The 21395-nt window shown below is 36.5% G+C and overlaps 1 protein-coding gene across 10 annotated transcripts in view; it reads left to right on the plus strand.

Annotated features, from left to right (window-relative positions):
• The window catches only part of NF1 (neurofibromin 1), a 273767-nt gene that overhangs the window by 117099 nt on the left and 135273 nt on the right, over nucleotides 1-21395 (plus strand). For 9 of the 10 annotated variants that reach the window (XM_077852082.1, XM_077852085.1, XM_077852076.1 and 6 more), the window contains 13 exons: nucleotides 477-638; nucleotides 2072-2321; nucleotides 2861-2934; nucleotides 3162-3245; nucleotides 9901-10341; nucleotides 10718-10857; nucleotides 11125-11247; nucleotides 11689-11772; nucleotides 12422-12538; nucleotides 13155-13336; nucleotides 13455-13666; nucleotides 17292-17453; nucleotides 17588-17691. In XM_077852082.1, the coding sequence (XP_077708208.1) occupies nucleotides 477-638; nucleotides 2072-2321; nucleotides 2861-2934; nucleotides 3162-3245; nucleotides 9901-10341; nucleotides 10718-10857; nucleotides 11125-11247; nucleotides 11689-11772; nucleotides 12422-12538; nucleotides 13155-13336; nucleotides 13455-13666; nucleotides 17292-17453; nucleotides 17588-17691 (2135 nt within the window). The remainder of the gene's footprint in view (nucleotides 1-476; nucleotides 639-2071; nucleotides 2322-2860; nucleotides 2935-3161; nucleotides 3246-9900; nucleotides 10342-10717; nucleotides 10858-11124; nucleotides 11248-11688; nucleotides 11773-12421; nucleotides 12539-13154; nucleotides 13337-13454; nucleotides 13667-17291; nucleotides 17454-17587; nucleotides 17692-21395) is intronic. The other variant, XM_077852077.1, reaches the window with a different exon arrangement.

Consider the following 21395-nt stretch of genomic DNA (forward strand, 5'->3'; position numbering starts at 1 on the left):
AAAGTTAACCCTTGTAACATACTTGGCATATAAACCAGTGTTAATTATTCATCCAAAGGAATGTAATCTCAAGAGTCTGTTTCCAATTATCCTGACATGACACAGGATGAAATCTTATGGGAGAAAATCTTTGTCATTCATAATTGACTCAGAAGTACATTATATTTTTCATATGATAGATTTATGTTGTTGATGTTTTATGTTTTACTTGTGTCCATGTTAGATCTAGAAATATTAATTCTGTATTTCTAGAATCTTGGATGATTTGAAGGGTAAAAAGCTAAGGGGAGTTTCAAAGATCTTGAACAAACTATTTGCACTACTGGGTTTTATTGCATATTGTTCAAGGTAAGGGGTATGAGTTGGGATGAGAGGTTTTCCAGGATAGTCTCAAACAGGAAGAGAGCTTGTATTATGTATTTATTTTTCTTGGTTGTCAGTGCATCAGAAAGGCTTACTTATTTTTTTCTCTTTAGCAGGCCGATAGAAGTTCCTGTCACTTTCTCTTCCTTTATGGGGTAGGATGTGATGTTCCTTCAAGTGGAACTACTAGTCAGATGTCCATGGATCATGAAGAATTACTACGTTCTTGTACTCCTGGAGCCTCTCTCCGGAAGGGAAAAGGAAACTCATCCATGGTAAACAGCTACTTTTGTAGTTTTTCTGTATCATTGTCATCTGTGCTGTATAGTTTTTTCCCTGAATGAACTTTGGTAAATTTCAGCTAGATAGTATAGTAAAGAACTGCTTAGATTCTAGTTCCATTGCTACTCTTTGTGGAACCTTAGGCAAACTCATAACATCTCTCTGACCCAGTTCCTCACCCGTAAAATGGGGATAATAACAATTTATGCCCCAGAATTGTGAGGATTAAATGAGATTGGTGTGTAAAGAGTACTTGGTTATTTGGCAATTACAGGCTGTAGTTGATAGCTAAAATTATTACAAACCTCTATGTAAAAGAAGACCATTCATATCCCAGAAGTTTAAAAGTTGTACCAACTACCAAAAATACAAATTTACCAGGAGATAAAGCATTTTGCTTGATGTTATAGATAAGTGTTTGTGTTTTTTGTTTGTGTGCATGTTTCCTTTTAAAAAATCACAGTACAAGTGAAAATACCAAATCATTACAAAAGAGTTTCTTTTACAGACCACACTTTTTATTAATGGTGTCTTTACTGTTAAAAACACTGTTTTTGGCATTTAGTATGCAGCTCCCAATCTAGAGAGTACATTCTTTAATCCTTATCAGTGGAGATGAATATCAGTTTGCTTTTTTCATGGGAAGGTCAGTACTATGTCTTTTTGTAGGTTTAGGTTGTCTTTCTTAATCGTTGCCATTATATAGTCTGCAGGAATCTTGATTAGACTGATTTTCCATAGAAGATCTTGCTGGTCCACTGTAACCATTGGCATTATATTGTTAGACTTGAAAGTCAAGAAGTACAGACCAAAGCTTTTTTATCCCTAATTTTTAGTATAACATTCTGTAGAGGACAAAATAACAAGTAAGCAGTATAGTGTTTACTGTTGTCTGTGTTAACTGCAGAATTTATATTCATTTTGTAAATGAGGATTTCTTTTGGAGTACGTAATCCAGAATCAAGTATATTTTCTATAGCAATATTTAGTTCTTGTTTGTGCCCTCATTTTAGTACTTACTGCAGTGTTTACTTTATTTCTTGCCCTCAGTAGGTAGATAGAATTTCTTATTACTCCCTTTGTCATTTAGAATTTGAGTTGGAAATGCATTGCATTTTTTCATTCAGTAGATGTATGCTGTGGGTACCTTCCTTGTGTGTGTTTGCTCAATCTGCATTCCTAGAATCTGGAATCAAATATCTGTTTGATTTGAAATTGGACAAATACTAGCATGATGTTGGTTCAAATCTCATTTCTCATTCAGACAAGATACTGAGGAGTTGAAGATTCCTGTTATGATGCAAGGGAAAGCTTTTGTGGGTTATTGTATGCAGACATACATGGTATATAGTTTGTTGTATTGTTGGATTTTGTAAATAAAATTAGCTACATTGCAAACATAATGACTCCCATTCCTGACTCTCAGGATAGTGCAGCAGGGTGCAGCGGTACTCCACCAATATGCCGACAAGCTCAGACTAAACTAGAAGTGGCCCTGTACATGTTTCTGTGGAGCCCTGACACTGAAGCTGTTCTGGTTGCCATGTCCTGTTTCCGTCACCTTTGTGAGGAAGCAGATATCCGGTGTGGGGTGGACGAAGTGTCGGTGCACAACTTCTTGCCCAACTATAACACATTTATGGAATTTGCCTCTGTCAGCAATATGATGTCAACAGGTAAATGTGGGTAATGTTTTTTCTTCCTCTTGTTCAGTTTGCCTTGAATCACATGACATCCAATTGTGCTAGGAATGTAGGAACTACTTTGTAAGTTTATAGGATTAATTCAAATTGCTTACCTGAAACCTTTTCTACACAAGATAGGGTGAAAGTAAATAGCATTTGAAATAAATCGTTAACTTCATACTGAGCTTTTTAATATGCAGGATATTTGTTTAAAAACTGGCAGTATAAATTGCTGTCAGTTACAAATTTTATAATTTACTATGGCTGAACTATATATAGTGAAGTTCTAGACGGTGGCACATGTTTTGAGTAACTACAGATGGGAATATCGATTTTATGCTGTGGACATTGTAGAGTCCAAGTTAAATACCTTTCCTGTGAGGTTGGTGAAAGGAAGTGTTCACTTTTATCATTGAAGCATTGATTCTGCTCCTCCTCCTCCTCTGCCTTATGGGTTGGGCTTGCCAGCTTCTCCCTTGGCAAGCAGGGCTCTAAGTGCAATGAGTTGATTTGCTGTTGTCTTTGCTTAGGAAGAGCAGCACTTCAGAAAAGAGTGATGGCACTACTAAGGCGCATTGAGCATCCCACTGCAGGAAATACCGAGGTATGCCCTTAGCAAAAGCACCAGCCCTCCCAGGCCCCCACCCACAAATGTAGAAGCCTCAGGTCATGTGTGTGTGACCAGAAATAGCTTTTGAAGCAAATCGAAGATATGTGCGTATTACAAGTAGGATATTATAATATGTACCAAGTTTGAGACCTGTCTCTTGCTGATTGATTTTTAGTTCTAGGTTTAAAGTTGCTTTCAAGTGGTAATTGCCTTCATTTTAGGCTTGGGAAGATACACATGCGAAGTGGGAACAAGCTACAAAACTAATCCTCAACTACCCAAAAGCTAAAATGGAAGATGGCCAGGTGAGTTTGTAAAGTTGATTTTGTCTTTAAACTGATCTGCTAGACATAGGTATTTCACTCCAATAATCTTTTGAGTCACTGTTAGTATAATATGTATATAGTTGTTGTAAGACTGTTATTTAGTTGTGGTTCATCTGAAACTGCATGAATATGGTAGCCACCAGCCACATGTGATTTTTTAAAGTTTAAATGAAAATCTAAATTAATTAAATACAGTTAAAATTGAGTTGCTCAGTCATACAGTAACCACATTTCGAGGACTCATTAGCTACACGTGGCCATTTGCTATACTGCATTGGACAACACAGATACCAATGTTGCCATTATTACAGAAATATTGGCCAGCATGAGCTAGAGATGATTTATGGTAGGGACCATTCCCTTATCCTCTTTCCTTCTCTTTTTCCATCAGAGTATTTCGTGGAATTTTCAGGAAAGGGACGACAAAGGTAGAGAAAATACATTAAAATTGAAACTACATTTTACTATTTCAGTTAGGTATTTTTTTTTTAAGATTTTATTTATTTATTCATGAGAGAGACACACACACACACACACACACACACAACACACAGAGGCAGGGACACAGGCAGAGGTAGAAGCAGGCTCTACGCAGGGAGCCCGATGGACTCAATCCCAGGACTCCAGGATCGCTCTCTGAGCCAAAGGCAGACGCTCAACTGCTGAGCCACCCAGGCATCCCTCATTTGGTATTTTTTTTTTCCTCATTTGGTATTTTAATTAAGGGATCTGGTGGGCAGAAGACTGAACTCCTAGGTTAAGTGAAATTCAAAAAAAATTTTTTTGGACATTTCATCCAACTATTATCATCTATTACCCCAGAAATTAATAATTGCATTTGTGTATATTTGATTTGTAAAGGCCATATTGCTCTCATTATAATTAGATGTTAAAGCCTCCCATTGCTTTTTTCTTGTCATTCTTAATTAGAACAAGAGAAAAAAAGTTATGTTTTTGTAAAGCAAGAATATGTACCTAATGTCATTTGGAGAGGACATGTGGCCTTAGGATGAAAGGTTTTTTGGGGGGTAACATTTTATTGAGATATAATTTGCATATGACACAATTTACACACTTAAAATGTTACAGTTCACTTTCTGCCACCTTTCCATGCTGCCATAATGGTATACATGAACATCTGGCATCAACTGTGCCGTAAAGAGAGGCACAGGTTTTCCTTAGGCCATGTTCCAAAGTCATTGTCTAGTTTCCAACTGTGATGATAAAGCATGGTTACATTGGTGAGCTTGAAATCATTGATGACCACAGAGCTGGGAAAATGTTGTGAACCTCACAGGTAGATGTTAAACAAGTGTGGAGTGATCAGCCCTAGATTTGATGTACAACTCAGAGATCTAGAAGAATGGCAGAATAATCTGCATCCATCCTGCCAGTTCGGTTTCATTGTGCTGACAACTTCAGCTGGCATCCTGGACCATGAAAAAGCAAGACAAAAATAGTGTATTTACAAAGTTCCACAACTATCACCCCAATTAAAAAAAACCCATACCCATGAGCTATCATTCTCTAATCTCCCCACCACCACCCCACACCCTGCCAACGCTTGGGAACCACCAGTTTGCTTTCTGTAGATTTGTCTATTCTGGACATTTCACATAATATGATTTTTTTTTCACTTGGCATAATGTTTGCAAGGTTTGTTCATGTTAGCCAAAGCTTTTTCAAAGAAGTTTGTTACTGTTGGTTGGTATACTAGTCTATGACAAAAATATACTAGTGGCTCTTAAAAAATGTATATGATAATCTTAGGTTTGGACTTATTTTTTTCATCTTTCACATCAGTTTTTACTGGAATATAACATATAACATTCATATAAGAACATGTACAAATCTGAGCGATAGTGCAAAATAATAGGAGGTGAACATACTTGTGTAGCCAGCACCCACATCAAGAAGTAAATCATTACCAGCACATCGAAGCCTTTGTTATGTCCCATTTCTGATCACTAACAACCCAAGAATAACCATTATGCTGACTACTAAATAACAATAGTTTTCTTGTTTGTAAGCTTGATACAAATGGAGTGCTAGAGATATAGTCTCTTATATATTCTTTCTCTCAACATTGTGAGACTCATCCATGCTTTTCCATAGCATTGTTGTTCATTCACTGTTACTGCTCTAGGTATTTCATTCAACACACAGTCCACAATTTAATTTTCCTTCATACTCTTTTTGGGCATTGGATAGCTATTCAAAGAATTTTGTTATTTTGAGTATTTCTGCTGTGAACATTCTTGAATGTGTCTTTTGGTGACCATCTAGATGTATTTCTGTAGAGTACATAACAGTGGAATTGCGGGTAATAGAGTATGCAGATACATCCATGGGGGGAATATAAATTGGTACAACAACTATTGAATAAACTGGTGGTTTCACAAAGATTTTTAAAAGATAACTATCATCCAGTCATTAAAAGCATTCATTTTACTGAAACTAATATTACCCTATGTGTTAACTAACTGGAATTTAAATAAAAACTTAAAAAAAAATAAAGAATTTCTTTTAGAGAGTATGTGCCAAATGGATTCACTAACAGAGATCTATTAGTGGTTTCTTATACCTACATGAACAGTTTTTCTATTGGTGGTTATCAAATTAGAGCCCATTAAGACCCAAAGCAGAAAGTAAAATATTGCATATACTTTTTCTAATCTAATTATGTAAAAAAATTTTTGAAGTACTTAAATATTCATTAAAGTCAGATTTATATCAGGCCTGGGCAGAGGTAACCTGAAAACATTATATTACTCTAATATAACGTATTCAACTACTAATAGAATTCACTTTGCAAGGGAATGGAACATTATTAAGGGAAATGTGAAATTATATCAGTGGAATAGATCTGAAAAGCAAGAAACTTGTAGTAACCGTTTGAACCCCATTAAGGAGTATATAAATAAGCAGCAGAATTCAAACTAGAGAAAAACACTAACCTAATTCTTTATAGACTGCAGAAGTCAAGACACAAAAAGAGCCACTCAGAGGAAGAATGCCATTATCAAAATGTTTTTTTTTTTTTTTTAAAGATTTTATTTATTCATGAGACACACACATACACACACACAGAGGCAGAGACAATGGCAGAGGAAGAAGCAGGCTCCATGCAGGGAGCCCAATGTGGGACTCGATTCTGGGTCTCCAGGATCACACCCTGAGCTGAAGATGGTACTAAACTGCTGAGCCACCTAGGCTGCCCTATTAAAATGTTTCTATTTCAGCTCAATTTTAACTTATTTAATCTTTTTAATATATAATATGACAGAGCTCAAGAACGTTTAACTGTAATTTGAAAACAGAGTAATCACTACTGTGTTCCCAAAGACAAGAAGAGATTAAGTATTATTGTTTCTGTTGGAGGGGAGTTAATCAGGAGTGCCAAAAAGTGCTGAAAAAAGCGAGGCTGAGTGATAAAGTATGAACCCTGTGAGAGAAAAGTCTTTAAACCTGTTGTGAAAACTGTAATTACTAAAGCACAGGTTGATGATACTACATTAAATGCTGTGAATTCACCATACCTGGTCAATAAAAATATACAACATGAACTTTGACTACCATGTAAAAAATTCCTCTTTACCTGTTGTTGCCTAAATTTTCAAGGCAGCCTTCAGTGAATCTCACTTGATGTGGTCTGTAAACCAACATATGAAGCAACAGAGAAGTTTCTCTGCTTCATTTTTTAATCCTTCACAAAGATTAATTGAATCATATCAATTAATGATATGAAGAACTGTATCCCACAATAAAGTGCTTCCTTCCTTGCAAACGTTATCCAAATTAATGTCTGTTAGAGCATCACTGTTGGATTGATGTTTATGAACTGCAGGTCCTTGACTAAGACATAAATGGGATGCTGAATTGGGAAGATGTTGATGGAGAAAAGATGTTAGTTTCTGCTTGTGAATGAATCGGAACTAGCTGCTTTTCACACCCAGGTTCTTCATCAGAGTCTGCCATATTTTTTTCTTATTTTGCACTGATCTGGGAGCTACTATGACTTCTATCAACTGCACTCAGTATATCATCAACAATATGCCTATCGTGGTGGTGACGGTGGTGGTGGTGACACTAGGGACCAATAAAATGTGGACAGTTAAATGATTCATTCCCAGAAGTCTCCCCAAGAAAGTCATCAGAGTGTGTAATATAAGATTCTTGAGATGCTTGTACTATATGAGCAGTGTTTAACTTCCCCTGAAATACCACGCTCTGGGTTTGGAGAATGAACAGGCATCTAGCATATGTATTTGATTATCTACTGTTGGCACTGACTCAGTGTTAAAAACTAGGTCCTTTCTGATTCTGTCACTTGTCCCCCTTTTTTTTTCTAATGGTCCTTGGGAATCGCCTAAGCGATTGATATTCTAACTTTCTGTTCTGAAGAGCTATACTTTTAGGAAGATTATGATCATGATTATCATCTTCATTTTCTTTAAGTGTTTTAATATTGCAGTGTCTTCTGACTGTACCTCACCCCTAGGGCTCCCAGTGGACTGGCTTGTGTAGCTAGAATTCACCTCATGTCTAGGTCCATCACTCTGCCCACTACTGCTACTGGGACCACTGCTTTCATCTTTATCACGGTTGGCAGTTTCATCAGAACTTTCTGCATGGATTCCTCTGCATCTGAAAGTTACTGTTCCACATGTTTGGGTCTATTATTAAGTTCATCCATTTCAAGTCACTGACTCCATTTTGATGGATAACACTATTATCAATACTTTAAGGACTAGCTGCAGGTGACTGAAGTGTTGGAGCTGCTCTTCTGAGCTTTTCTTCCTCTTTCTTATTTAACTTAATATTTAATAAAGATACAGAGGAACTCTGTTGTTTAGATAACTGAGCCTTAGCTGCTATTGCATTGTTCTATAATGCTTTTTAAAAATAATGCTTTAATTAACATTGATGCCAAGTATAATGTTTGTTCAGCATGAACATTTGGCTCAAGAGTTGAGACTGGATTAAAGAGATGTCTAAGTGGTACTAGATCCAAATTCTTAATAAATAAAGGAAATAAGTCACCTGTATACTGATTACAGTGTTTTGGCACTGCTGCAGCCCACATGCAGTCAATATGCTTGGTACTCAGTTGCCTTTCTGCTGCCAAAAAAAAAAAAAAATCCCGTGGCACTGTTTAATAATCTCGGTATGTAAATTTCGTCTAAATATATGCTCTACTACATTGCTGGTTATAAGCTAGCTTGCAAGTTCTTTTGCAATGGACATTTCTGTGTCTGATACCAAAAATTCCTTATTGCACAACTCATAGCAGGTGTGAAGTTGCTCTGTTATCTTAGTCCAGCCAACCTCACAAAGTAGGTGACACAAATAATAAATTGCAAGGTCTAGGCTCTCTTTGTCAGAGCAAGCCTTTTTATCCAGTGGTTCTTTCACTTGTTCCACATTAAGTCATCATGTTGCAAGCTGCATTCTGTCTCTACTCTTGTTCAGAGAACTTGCATAAAAATACAGGTCCTAAAAAGGATAATGTGCTGCAGGACAGTAGGGATAATAGCCATATTCTGATTCTGATATTAGCTACAACTGTAATAAAAGCCTGTTCCATAAGAAAATGGTAGTTTTAGGAGTTCTGTATTCAAAGCAGTCCTTCATGGGAGAAAGGCTATTTTTCCAATAAAACAAACATACATAAGGAGGCAAATGCAGTGGTACTTCTACATCATTTATATCACAGAATGCCCCTAATATGTTTCTTTCTTGGGTTGATATGTTCTCAGTAATAGGATGAGTATTAGCTTGTAAGCAGTGAGTAAGGAGAATTGAATTTGAAAAATCTTTGCCATATGTAGTAAGAGTTTTTCTTTCTTGTCTGTACTCCACAAACAGGATCAGATTTTTTCAAGATTCCTTCTCAGATTCTTACAGAGTTTGATTTTTTTTCTATTGTTTCTTGTCTTTCTGCGCTTCCTTCATTACAGCTACTTTCTGTGCTGTGGTTCTTTTGCTTGATTACTACCATCTTGCCGCATGGAATTTGTGTTTTAATAGTAGTACGATGTTTGCACAGCTGGTCCTAGAGCACTTGAACTTGGACTATCACTAATAAGCGCACATACTACTTGGTTGAAAATTTCCTGCTTATATTCCTTGAAGCAGAATAGACATTGCCTCTCTGTCCAGGAATTGATATAAACAAATACTTGGAGTATATGTTCCCTTTTTTTTTTTTTTTAAAGATTTTATTTATTTGAGAGAGAGGGAGTGAGAATAAACAGGGAGAGCAGCAGAGGGAGAAGAAGAAGCAGACTCCCTGCTAAGCAGGGAGCCTAATTGGGCTCAATCCCAGGATGCTGGGATCATGACCTGAGTGGAAGGCATACAGACACTTCACTGACTAAGCCATCCAGGTGTCCTAGTATATGGCCCTTTCTGAGCTGCATCTGATTTGCATGTGTGTTCGTTGCTACCTCCACTCTGTAAGTCTCATCTGACAATGAAATACCTGGATGTGACTAGAAATGGTGAAGTCTTGGCTTTTTTAAATGTAAAAATGTTCTTTTGTCATGGAAAAAATGTTGGATAAAGTGATTTTATCATGTCTCTCAACCAATTGAAGTTGAATTCATGCTTTCCATAAAAAATTTGTGTTTAGGCTGCTGAAAGCCTTCACAAGACCATTGTTAAGAGGCGAATGTCTCATGTCAGTGGAGGAGGATCCATAGATTTGTCTGACACGGACTCCCTACAGGAATGGATCAACATGACTGGCTTCCTCTGTGCCCTTGGGGGAGTGTGCCTGCAGCAGAGAAGCAATTCTGGCTTGGCAACCTATAGCCCACCCATGGGCCCAGTCAGTGAACGTAAGGGTTCCATGATTTCAGTGATGTCTTCAGAGGGAAATGCAGATACACCTGTCAGCAAATTTATGGATCGGCTGTTATCCTTAATGGTGTGTAACCATGAGAAAGTGGGACTTCAAATACGGACCAATGTTAAGGATCTGGTGGGTCTAGAATTGAGTCCTGCTCTTTATCCAATGCTATTTAACAAATTGAAGAATACCATCAGCAAGTTTTTTGACTCCCAAGGACAGGTAAAGTGTTCTCTGCTTTATTTTTCACCCTTCCCCATGAATAGAGTGATTTGTTTGATAATGAAGCCTTTTTCTTTTTGATTAACTTGATACTGGCATGAATATCATACAATTTTTAAAAAATAGGCGAAAAATTGCAGAAAAAAGAATCCTCTGATGTAGGAATCAGTTTTAGTTTTTGGGAACTGTAATGTGTGAGTGTGCCAAGGGTTATAAATATCTTGGGTATGGGTATGAGTGTCTCTGCGTGTCTATTTGGATATATGCCTGTGGGTACATTTTTGCATGTATATGACATTTAGGTCAGACATTTGCATCACTCTATGTATAGTCTGTCTGCATTTTGATGCCAAAATGTATTTTGTTCTTTGTGTAGGTTTTATTGACTGACACCAATACTCAGTTTGTAGAGCAAACCATAGCTATAATGAAGAACTTACTAGATAATCATACTGAAGGCAGCTCTGAACACCTGGGGCAAGCTAGCATTGAAACAATGATGTTAAATCTAGTCAGGTAAGCATTCTACTGAAATGTAACAGAAACACATCAGTATTGGTAATTACTAGTGAAATAATTTGCCATTCTTTATTGTACCCAAATTGGAGTATGACAATAAGGTAACCAGAAGTTATGTATGTATTCCTATAATAAACATAAAAATACTACAACTTTAATAGTTACATTTAATCATTTCACTTAAAGATCAAAACATTTAGAGAACCTTCTCTTTTGCTTATATCTGATATTTTTTTTCTCCTGAATGTTTCTGTGTCTAAATAGATATGTTCGTGTGCTTGGGAATATGGTCCATGCAATTCAAATAAAAACGAAACTCTGTCAGTTAGTCGAGGTGATGATGGCGAGGAGAGATGACCTCTCATTTTGTCAAGAGATGAAATTTAGGTGAGTTCTGAAGAGAGCAAAGTGGAGTCTTGTAAATCTTCTGCTAAATGAAGTATAGAAAAATAATAGGTACTTGATTATCATGAGGGGGGGTAGAAAAGCAGCCTTTTACATTTCAGTTTTTCTCCTCCTGTATTTTCAAATTTCCCAAAGCTTTGTGCCCATGCCAGTGCTCCCTTTTTCTAAATAATACTGGAGCTAAGAATTGCTTCCAAACTGATACCCTGGCTAAGGGAATCAGTATCAATGGAAGATCAGTATCCTGATTGCCTGTCAGAGCCCTTCCAATGCTTGGAGTGGTGGTATCTCTTTTATAAAACTCTCATGTCACCTGAGTGATTTGGCAAATTATTTGCATTATTAAAAAATATTTGTATGACAAAAAGTGTATCTGTGACTTAAAGAATTGTTGCTGTTTTCCTTTCCCCTGCCATTCTGCAGGAATAAGATGGTAGAATACCTGACAGACTGGGTTATGGGAACATCCAACCAGGCAGCAGATGATGATGTAAAATGTCTTACAAGGTAAAAAAAAAAAACAAAGAGAGAGAAGGACTTCTAATTAAGTATTCACAGGTTTACTTGGGATGTTGATAAGTACTTCACCATGCCTATTATAATATGTGTTTTTTGGATATCAAGCTTTTGCATTTGAATTATATAGATTAGTCTTTATTTTCTGTTTTTAACTGAAAGTTTTACTTGGAAAGTTAGTCGTCTATTTAGAAAGGATAATCTATAGTTGTTGGGAAATAAAAAGTATAAAGCCTTAGGCTTTGTTTATTTTGTAATTTGATAAAGGTAATATTTAAGGAACTTACTTGGCTTGAGTCTTTCTAAAAAGTAATTTCCTGCATTTACTCTAATGGTAAATACTTATTGTCACATGTCAGAAAATAATTAAACAACAAACTACATAATAATCATTCATGTGTATTTCTTTTGTGAGGCTTGATTTTGTGAAAGTTATTATCATCATCTCCCTAACTTGAAATATTTTTGCATTCTGGTTGTGCATGTTAACTGAAATTATTTAGGTTGTACTGATAAACAGTTAAATGAAATAGGTTGTTTCTAAATTCCTAAAGTTCTCTTAGGAAGGTGTTTATTTGAGGGGAAGGTGGAGTGGAAGAACCTGAAAAATTTATATGGTCTTTAAATTTTCTTTCTTCAGAGACTTGGACCAGGCAAGCATGGAAGCAGTAGTTTCACTCCTGGCTGGTCTTCCACTGCAGCCGGAGGAAGGAGATGGTGTGGAATTGATGGAAGCCAAGTCACAGTTATTTCTTAAGTAAATTTCAGTCCCCAGAAAGGCAAAGCAAAAAACAAAGCCCACATACAACAAAACAAAATCTAACCAAAGTGGCAAATGTGATAATATTTAGAAAATGGATCTCATTTCTTTGGTATTAAGGCCATCAGCAGCTGCCTATAAAATATAACCCATGCATGAAGCAATATTCCCTATGATAGGACTGAGTTAGGAAAACAGCTGTGTTTTGTGTTTCTAAGACAATAATCCAAGCAGTGAATTATTGGCAGTAAAACCCAGATCACCTCACTAAGTCCTTTAAAATAGCATTCTTAAAAAAAAAAAAAAAAATAGCATTCTCTAAACTCTTTGGACCACTAGTTTTGTATGGTAAACACTAAAAGTGATGCATTGACCAGGAAAGATTGCATCTGTTTCATGCCTATGTTATGAAATATGTACTGGCTTTGTCAGGATAAAATCATATTCAGCATAGCACACTTCATCATGAGCCACCCTGGCTGATTCCCCCAAGACTGAGAAGCAGATATCGAAGACCGCTCATATGATGTACATGTCATGATTCCAAAATATCTGATTAGCTTTCTGGTGATGTGGCCTTCACCGTGTAAGAGTCAGTCTTTTTATTTCTCAGGTATTTCACATTGTTCATGAACCTATTGAATGACTGTAGTGAAGTTGAAGATGAAAATGCACAAACAGGTGGCAGGAAACGTGGCATGTCTCGGAGGCTGGCATCACTGAGGCACTGTACAGTCCTTGCAATGTCAAACTTACTCAATGCTAATGTGGACAGTGGCCTCATGCATTCCATAGGTGAGATCAAATGAAAGCTTCATATAGAAATTGCTGGTCTCACATGCCAATTCTCTAGGTTTTCAAAATTACTTCAACAGGCCATGTTAGTAAATATACATTTATCTGTCTATATCAGGTTTAGGTTATCACAAAGATCTTCAGACAAGAGCTACATTTATGGAAGTTCTGACAAAAATCCTCCAACAAGGCACAGAATTTGACACACTTGCGGAAACAGTGCTGGCCGACCGGTTTGAGAGGCTGGTGGAGTTGGTGACGATGATGGGAGACCAGGGAGAGCTCCCAATAGCCATGGCTCTGGCCAACGTGGTCCCGTGTTCCCAGTGGGTAAGTTCATTGAGGAAGTGTGGAACCAGGACTGGGCACATATAGTAGGTCCTTCCAAATTTATTCATTCCAGGAATGTTTATTGCGTGAATTGCTAAAACTTTAGAGCCAGAAGAAACTTCAGATATTATTTGAGTGGTTTTCAGCTTTGGGAAAGTAGTTGGAACCTCAGAGTAGTGTTCTTACAGTATGAGGATCTTATTCCTCATACTGATGGTGAAACTCAGATTCCTTCCCTGTCCCGCTGAAAAATTCCATTTAAACACTGATCCCTCCATATATATATCTTTTAAAAAATTTTATTTATTTAAGAGAGTGAGAGAGTGCACACATGCAGGAGTGGGGGGAGGGGCAGAGGCAGAGGGAGAAGGGGCTCAATCCCAGGATCCTGGGGTCATGACCTGAGTCAAGGCAAATGCTTAACCCACTGAGCACCCAGTTGTCCCCCCCCCAGATATATGTATCTATATATAATATATAAATATATAATAAAAATATATAACCTATATTAATAAGATATAATAAAATATATAACCTATATTAATAAGTTATATATTATAATATTATATATATATAAACCCTGATCAAAAGAAAATTAAAACCCCTGACATGGTGTGGTACTTTTCATGTACTAAATGAGATAATTAGGGTTAATTGTTGTATGTAGTTGTCATAATGCTAGAGCTAGAATTAAAGGCTTGTGTGTCCAGGTCACAACTCTTTTCTATAATGAATTGCATGATTTTTTAAAAAATGTAGGCATATTTTTGCATTTGAAAATTATGATGCTTGTTTTAAACATTGAAGATACTGACTGTTTGGCTTCTCAATAAAAAATTGTCTTAAAACCATACTATTTTTAATAACATGCTAAAAATTTGAGAAGGGTTGTCCTTTTCCATGTTAAAATGCTATTCAGTTTATATTATACCAAAAGTCATTTAAGCCTTGTAAATTATAACTAATGAGGTAATTTGTCATTGCCTGTAGATTTGTTTCTGCTTAAAAGTTGTACGATCTTATTCCTTATACTTAAAGTAAAATTCAAATTCCTTACTCTGGCTTACAAGGGCTCTGCTTCATTGTTGGCATTGTCTCATGCCACTCTCCTTCTTGTTCACCAAACTTAAACCATGCTGATGGTGAAACTCAGATTCCTTCTGAATCTTTTCACATAGGACTTCCACCTTAGAGAGCACCCTTGCTGTTGCTGCCACCACCACCACAGCTGCCTGGAATGCTTCTTCCCTCATCTCTTATGTGGCCAACTTCTTGGCCATTACTCAAGTTTCAGTACAGGTGTCTCTGTTTTAATGAGGTCTTCTTGGCCATCCAGCAAGAACCACACTTATAGTCATTCTATCACATTATCTTGTTTAGTTTTCTTCTTAGCACTTATTCACTATGTAATATTATCTTGTTTATTGTTGCACCAGAATGTGAGCCCTGTGAAAGCAGAGACCTTGTCTGTCTTGTTCACTGCTGTAGTGCTTGAAGTAGAACCTGGCACATAACAAGGACACTGTAAATAATTGTTTAATGCACAAAGGTGGAATCCCTGTTGGAACTCTAAGGAGTTAGGACAAGGAATCTATTGAAACTCTCTTGTAACCTCACATTACAGAAATCTTCATGTTTTTTGAAAATGGATATTCTTCTGAATTACCTTTTTACCACATACCTGTAATTAGCACTAAAAATTATCAGTAATTCTCTTAATAAAAAGGAATCACTTAAATCTAAGAAGCTTTAATTCATTCTGTTTTTTGGTAGATCATTTCTAATGAATTGTATATGACTTTTTGAGAGAGACTTATAGTAGGCCAGTTATATTAGAGCTGTATCTAAATGAGAACAAAATACAAGATAACTTTTTAAAAAACTTTAATTCTCTTTTGCAAATTTTAAATTCTGTTGCTTAACATTTTCAGAATTTTGCAGAAAAGGGATTAGATTGAGAAAAAAATTTAGCGTAATACTTTGGAAACCTATTTTGTGACTGAATTATCTCTCATAGTTATACTTGATTTTAAAATGGAGGAAAGCTTTTTTTTTTTTTTAAAGATTTTATTTATTTATTCATGAGAGACAGAGGCAGAGACACAGGCAGAGGGAGAAGCAGGCTCCATGCAGGGAGCCCAATGCAGGACCTGATCCGGAACCCCAGGATTATCACGCCCTGAGTCAAAGGCAGCGGCTCAACCTCTGAGCCACCCAGAAGTCCCATAAAATGGAGGAAAGTTTTATATCTAGTCAAATATGTATAACATAACTGTATAGTGTAGAGCAGGATATTTGTGTCTTCTTTGGCTTCTAGATTCTATGGTTAGGATTGTGAAATTTTTTCCTTTACTCAGATATCAGAGTTGACAAAAATTAAAAGAGCTATGGTCACCGATCCTGGCTTTTATTGTCACTTCTTGAAGGGTGGGGCCTCTCTTCTACCCCTGTTCTCTTTAAATCTCTTTGTAGCATGTGTGGTTAAATAGTGATTGACTACCGCATCATTTTTGTTGAGTGTACCAAAAAATACTATGGGGAATTACGAGCCTTAGCATTTAGGGAGTAGGTGGGAATTAGCTGCCAACCCTGGCTTTGTACATAAATCTTGCTGATCACTTGATTCTAAATGCTCAGCCCAAATCTTTTTCCTGACTTACTACAAATCTTGTTTAGTTTTCTTCTTAGCACTTATTCACTATGTAATATTATCTTGTTTATTGTTGCACCATAATGTGAGCCCTGTGAAAGCAGAGACCTTGTCTGTCTTGTTCACTGCTGTAGTCTTTCCATTTTTGTTATTTCTGTAACAAAATATTGTGTTATTGCTGTAGACTACTGCTGTAGTCTTTCCATTTTTGTTATTTCTCTGCTAAGCCCATTTTCAGTGTGCTGAATTTCCCTGACCAGCTGAGAATAGAGGTCTTGTGATCACCAGAGTCTTATTCCTGCTCACCGATTTCCTAAGAAAATGATTTGGGCATATCAAACTAAATTCTGTGCCATCATGTTCTATTTCTACTCTCTTTGGTTTTGTCATAATTTGAACTGAATCCTGGATTTTTTTTTCTGTCTCCTGGTAAAGCCTAGGCCTCTTTTACTTTTCATCAGTTAATTCTTAGAATTAATAGCTGCCAAGGTGCCTGGCTGGCTCTGTGGGAAGAATATGCAACTTTTGATCTTGGGGTCATGAGTTCAAGCCCCACACTGGGTGTAGAGATTGCTTAAATAAATAAATTGCTTTAAACAAAAGGGGGGTGGGGCCAGCCCTGGTGGCCCAGCCATTTAGCGCCACCTTCGGCCCAGGGTGTGATTCTGGAGACCCGGAATTGAGTCCCACGTCAAGCTCCCTGTGTGGAGCCTGCTTCTCCCTCTGCCTGTGTCTCTGCCTCTCTCTCTGTCATGAATAAATAAATCTTTTTTAAAAAAACCAATAGATCTGAAACAGCTGCTGTAGGCATGAAGAAATAGACACATGCACACAGAGAAACACCAGGGGGAAAATTAGTCACCATTGAACTAAAGCCATTTAGCAGGTAGTTGACGGTTTTGGATTTACCTTACAGTTTCCTGCTTAAGAAAAAACAGGATTATTCACACTAACACAATTTTATTTTGTTCTCAGGATGAACTAGCTCGAGTTTTGGTGACTCTGTTTGATTCTCGGCATTTACTCTACCAATTGCTCTGGAACATGTTTTCTAAGGAAGTAGAATTGGCAGACTCCATGCAGACTCTTTTCCGAGGAAACAGCTTAGCCAGTAAAATAATGACCTTCTGTTTCAAGGTTTGTATCCATTTATCTTTTTTTTGTGCCAAGGTATAGCAAACTGATTATGTGCAGAATATACAGAACAGAATTTCTTTAATGCAAGACATTTGGAGAAGGCATAATAAATTCCTGCTTTTGTATTTCTTTAGGTATATGGTGCTACCTACCTACAAAAACTCTTGGATCCGTTATTACGAATTGTGATCACATCCTCTGATTGGCAGCATGTTAGCTTTGAAGTGGATCCTACCAGGTTTGTCATTCTTTCATCTACAGCTTGTCTTCACTTTTCCACTACCCTGGATGTGAACAGGCTCTCACAATTCCTCCTCTTGATTCTTAAAATTAGTCTGTAATTATAAAAGTTGCACACAAATTTTTCTCTAAAAATTTACAGGTATCTTTGACAGCCACCTCTAGGGACATAGCACTGTTACTAATGTAGTCTATTCTTTGCCTTTTTTTGGTGCATTTGCATATGCAAATTATAATATAGCCACACTTATGAAATATTACATAGCAGGTAAAAGGAATAAGATTAATCTTTCTATGTCAACATAGATCTATGACATAGAGCTAAGTTATAAAAACTATAGATATAATGTAAATGCTTAATATAAATGTAAACATTGTATACATGGTTTTGCAACTTTATGCATTTTTATTTTTATTCAACTTAATATACAGTATATTATTAGTTTCAGAGGTAGAATTTAATGATTCATCAGTTGCATACAACATCAGGTGCTCATTACTTCAAGTGCCCTCCTTAATGCCCATCACCCAATTGCCCTATCCCCCATCCATCTCCCCCTCCAGCAACCCTAAGTTTGTTTCCTGCAGTTAAATCTCTTATGGTTTGCCCTCCTGTTTTTGTCTTATTTTATTTTCCTTACCTTCCTCTATGTGCATCTGTTTTGTTTGTTTTTTTTTAAAGATTTTATTTATTCCTGAGAGAGACAGAGAGAGAGGCAGAGACATAGGCAGAGAAAGAAGCAGGCTCCCTGCAGGGAGCCCAATGCAGGACTCCATCCCAGGACCCCAGGATCATGCCCTGGGCTGAAGGCAGACACTCAACCACTGAGCACCCAAGGCGTCCCTCATCTGTTTTGTTTCTTGAATTCCACAAAGGAGTGAAATCATACGGTATTTGTCTTTCTCTGACTGACATATTTTGCTCAGCATAATACTTTCTAGTTCCATCCATGTCATTATAAATGGCAAGATTTCATTCTTTTTGATGGCTGAGTAATATTCCATTGTGTTTATCACATACCCATACATACCACATCTTCTTTATCCATTCATCAAGACATCTGGGTGCTTTCCATATTTTGGCTATTGTGGATATTGCTCTTGTAAACATTGGGGGTACATATGTTCCTTCAAATCATGTTGTTTGTATCCTTCGAATAATACCTGGTTTTACAACTTAATTTTCTTAACTTCGCTCTATGTCATAGATCTTTCTATGTCAATATAGAAAGATTAATCTTATTTTTTTACCTGCTGTGTAATATTTCATAAATTTGGCTGTATCATTATTCAGTCAGTACTGTGTTGATCAGATTGACTTTGTTTTCTCAATAAGTTTTTAAAATTATTAAGTAATAATTGACATATTATTTTCAGGTGTACAGTAATTTGGTTTCACAATTCTGTATATTACTCAGTGCTCTTCATAAGTGAAATCATCACCTGTTACCATGCAACGTTGTTAGAACATTATTGACTATATCCCCTATGCTGTACTTTCCATTTTCATTTCCATGATTTATTTATTTTGTAACTGGAAGTTTGTACCATTTAATCCTGATCTTCACCTGTGTCACCCATCCTCTCAGCCACCTCTCCTCTGGCAACCACCAGTTTCTAATCTGTATTTAAAAATGTGATTTTTTTTTTTTGGTTCATTTGTTTTCTTAAAGATTTATTTGAGAGAAAAAGCGGGCACGAGCAAAAGGGGCAGAGGGGGAGAGAGAGAATATGAAGCAGACTCAGCTGAGCATGATCCTGACATGTGGCTTGATCTAATGACCCTGAGATCATGACCTGAATTGAAACCAAGAGTTGATTGCTTAACCAACTGCACCACCCATGCACACCGCTATTTTACTTTTTAGATTCGATATATGAGTGATGTCATAGAGTATTTGCCTTTTACTGACTTATTTCACTTAGCATAATAACTTCTGGGTCCATGCATGTTGTTGCAGATGGCAAGATTTCATTCTTTTTTAATAGATGAGTAATATTGCTGTGTGTATGTATGTGTGTGTGAAACACATCTTCTTTACCTGTTCATCTGTCAGTGGACATTTGAGTTGCTTCCATATCTTGGCTACGTAGTGAACATAGGGGTGCGTGTATCTTTTCAATTAGTGTTTTCATTTTCTTTGGTAAATACCAACTAATAGAATTACTGGATCATATGGTATTTCTATTTTTAATTTTTTGAGGAACCTCCATAATGTTTTCCACAATAATTGCACCAATTTACATTCCCACCGACAGTGCATAAGTGTTCTAAGTGTTCCTTTTCTCCACATCCTCACCAATACTTATTTTTTATTTTTATTTTTGATATTAACCATTCTGACTAGCTTACGGTCATACCTCATTTTGGTTTTGATTTGCATTTCCCTGATGATTAGTGATGTTCAGCATTTTTTCCTGTGTCTTTTGACCACCTTTATTTCTTCTTTGGAAAAATGTCTTTTCAGGTCCTCTGCCCATTTTTAAATCAGATTATTTGGGTATTTTGGTATTGAGTTGTATGACTTGCTTATATATTTTGGATAGTAACCCTTTATCAGACATATCATTTGCAAATATCCTCTCCAATTCAGTAGGTTGCTATTTTGTTTTTATTGTTTTATTGTTTTATTGGTGATTTCCTTGCTGTGCAAAAGCTTTTTGTTTTGGTGTAGTCTTGATAGTTTATTTTTGCTTTTGTTTCCCTTGCCTGTAGAGACATATCCATAAATAAGTTTTAAGGCTGATGTCCAAGAGATCACTGGCTATGTTTTCTTTTAGGAATTTTATGGTTTCAGGTTTCATATTTAGGTGTTTAATCTGTTTGGAATTTGTTTTTGCATATGCTATAAGAAAGGGTCCAGTTTTCATTGTTTTGGCATGTAGATGTCCAATTACTCAACATCATTTATTGAAAAGACAGTCTTTTCCTTGTTGTATACTCTTGCCTACTTTGTCATAGGTTGACAATATAGGTATAGGTTTATTTCTGGGCTCTTTTTGCTGTTGCACTGATCTGTGTGACTGTTTTTTTGCCTGTACCATACTGGGGTGATTTACTATGGTTTTGTATATCTTCATATCCAGGATTGTGATACTTCTGGTTTTTTTCTTCTTTCTCAAGATCGTTTAGTCTCTTTGAGGTCTTTTGTGGTTCCATATAAATTTTAGAATTACTTGTTCCAGTTTGGTGAAAAACACTTGGTATTTTGACAGGGACTGCATTGAATCTGTAGATTGCTTTGGGTAGTATACACATTTTAATAATAATCTTCTAATCCATGAGAATGGTATATCTTTCTTTTAGTTTGTGTTGGCTTCAGTTTCTTTCATCAGTGTCTTATCATTTTAGGAGTGTATAGGTCTTTCACGACTTTGGCTAAGTATTTTTCTAGGTATTTTATTCTTTTTGGTAATAGTTGTAAATGGTGATCCCATTGACTTTTGCTGCAACTTCCCAGTAATTGCCCCAACATTGTCTTTTCCATTTTTCAGGTCATTTGCTGTTGGAATTATTGTGAAACCCAAGTCTTTTTGTTACTTTCCTTCTTAGAACATCAGTTGTTCTCTGACTACAAGATAAAGTACAGAGTTTTCTAACTATAAGCCATTACTACCTGTCATTCTTTCATGTGTTCTCTGTGCATTAGATCCAATGAAATATGCACATGTTGTATATTTTTAAAGTGGCTTGACACATGG

Source organism: Canis aureus, chromosome 16, assembly GCF_053574225.1.
Source record: "Canis aureus isolate CA01 chromosome 16, VMU_Caureus_v.1.0, whole genome shotgun sequence".
Lineage (NCBI taxonomy): Eukaryota > Metazoa > Chordata > Mammalia > Carnivora > Canidae > Canis > Canis aureus.